Source organism: Silene latifolia, chromosome Y (assembly GCF_048544455.1).
Source record: "Silene latifolia isolate original U9 population chromosome Y, ASM4854445v1, whole genome shotgun sequence".
Lineage (NCBI taxonomy): Eukaryota > Viridiplantae > Streptophyta > Magnoliopsida > Caryophyllales > Caryophyllaceae > Silene > Silene latifolia.
In genome coordinates this window covers 169,118,253-169,119,901 of record NC_133538.1, presented here as the reverse complement: position 1 = coordinate 169,119,901, position 1,649 = coordinate 169,118,253, and the positions used below count along the sequence as shown (strand labels likewise).

General features: G+C 38.4%; 1 protein-coding gene across 1 annotated transcript; it reads left to right on the top strand.

Annotated features, from left to right (window-relative positions):
* Window positions 1–298: 298 nt before the first annotated feature.
* LOC141629391 (pentatricopeptide repeat-containing protein At1g11290, chloroplastic-like) lies at window positions 299–1,425 on the top strand. Its single transcript, XM_074442404.1, has 3 exons — window positions 299–536; window positions 663–1,019; window positions 1,157–1,425. The coding sequence occupies exons 1-3, from the start codon at window positions 299–301 to the stop codon at window positions 1,423–1,425; spliced, it is 864 nt and encodes a 287-aa protein (XP_074298505.1).
* Window positions 1,426–1,649: the final 224 nt, after the last annotated feature.

The following is a 1,649-nucleotide window of genomic DNA, read 5'->3' as shown; positions in this document are numbered from 1 at the left end:
TCGTGGTATGACCTTCATAGCTCCATGTTAGAGCTAGAGGCTACACACATACAAGTGATCTTATGAGACCTATTTATAGGCTCCTTAAGTCTACCTTTCTAACATTCTATTTCATTGTAGAATAATCTAGAGCCTTGAGGTAGATTTTTACAAAGACAATTTCAGGAAATATTTCTAATGCATATATCTAGATTTTTCTAGATTAATATTCCAACAGTTCCGTTTGCTTTAGTCGGGTGCACGCGGTTGGATGATGGTGGAGAGGTTGGTGTTCAGCTTTATGGGTTGTGTTTGAATAATGGGGTGTCGTCGAATGTGGTGGTGGCCGGTGGGCACTGGTCTGATTAATATGTATGCGAAATGCCGGGGTTTAGAAAAGGCGAGGCGGGTGTTTGACGGAATGCAGGAGAGGAGTGATGTAACCTGGACCACCGTGATTGTTGCCTTTTCACGGGATGGATTACCTCATGAAGCTATGAATATGTTTAGGAAGATGAAGCGATTGCGTGAAAAGCCGAATATTGTTACTTTTAACGGTTAGTTAAGCTCATTTTCTGGGAAAGTTCATCTCGATCATTGTAAGCAGATTCATGGCCACAATATACGCGAGGGTTTACAGTCTAACGAGTATATTAAGATTAGTCTTGTGAGTGTATATACAGAGTGTAAATGTAGCTTAGAAGACTATGAGAGAATTTATTCATGTATTGAGAAACGGGATCAAGTTTTGTGGAATGCCAGTATCGCTGGTTTCTCACATTTAGAACACAATGAAAAGGCTTTTGAATGTTTCCTTGATATGATACGCTCTGGTGTAGCCTGTAACTGCATGACTCTGACTTGCATTTTAAGAACAATAGGAATGGTTTCATGCCTTGAATTTGGCAAGCAAGTCCATGCTCTTGCTTTCAAGATTGATGTTGGGATCAATCTGCATGTTCAAAATGGGCTTGTTTCCATGTATGGAAGATTTAGTGTAATCAGTGATGCTAAAAACGTATTCTTTACAATGAAAGAACGTGACTTGATATCATGGAATTCTCTAATAGCGGGATTTTGTCATCATGGCTATGGGGAGGAAGTTATTAATCTATTTGAAGAAATGACACGAGCAAAAATTCAACCTGATCAAAATACCTTTGTATTGTTATTTCAGCTTTTAGCCATTCCGGGTTAATTAAAGAGGGACTCAAGTACTATTACTTTATAAGAAAGCTTTATCCTAATAATCCCATTAGTATGAACCTCTATAGTTCTTTGATTGACATGTTTGGTCGAGCTGGGTATATATACGAGGCTGAAGCCTTCATCAGAAGTATGCAGTATTTGCCAAGACCTTCAATCTATAAATCTCTTCTTAGTGCTTGTAAATTGTATGAAAACCTTGAAGTTGGGAAATGGGCGTCACAAAGGCTTTTGGAGTAATACCCCAACGATTTTGCAACTTGTGTTCTTCTATCAAATTCATTGGCGACACGAGGGTGTTGGGCTGAAGCAAAAGGGGTATGGAAGCTCATGTGTTAGAACACACTTGGTTGATGCCAACTTTCATTGTTATTTAATTGTTTGCTTCTTAGTTATAAGGTTTAGCATTTGAAGCACTCAATGAATTTCCAAAGATGGTTCAAGAATGATCAAGATGAAGTTAA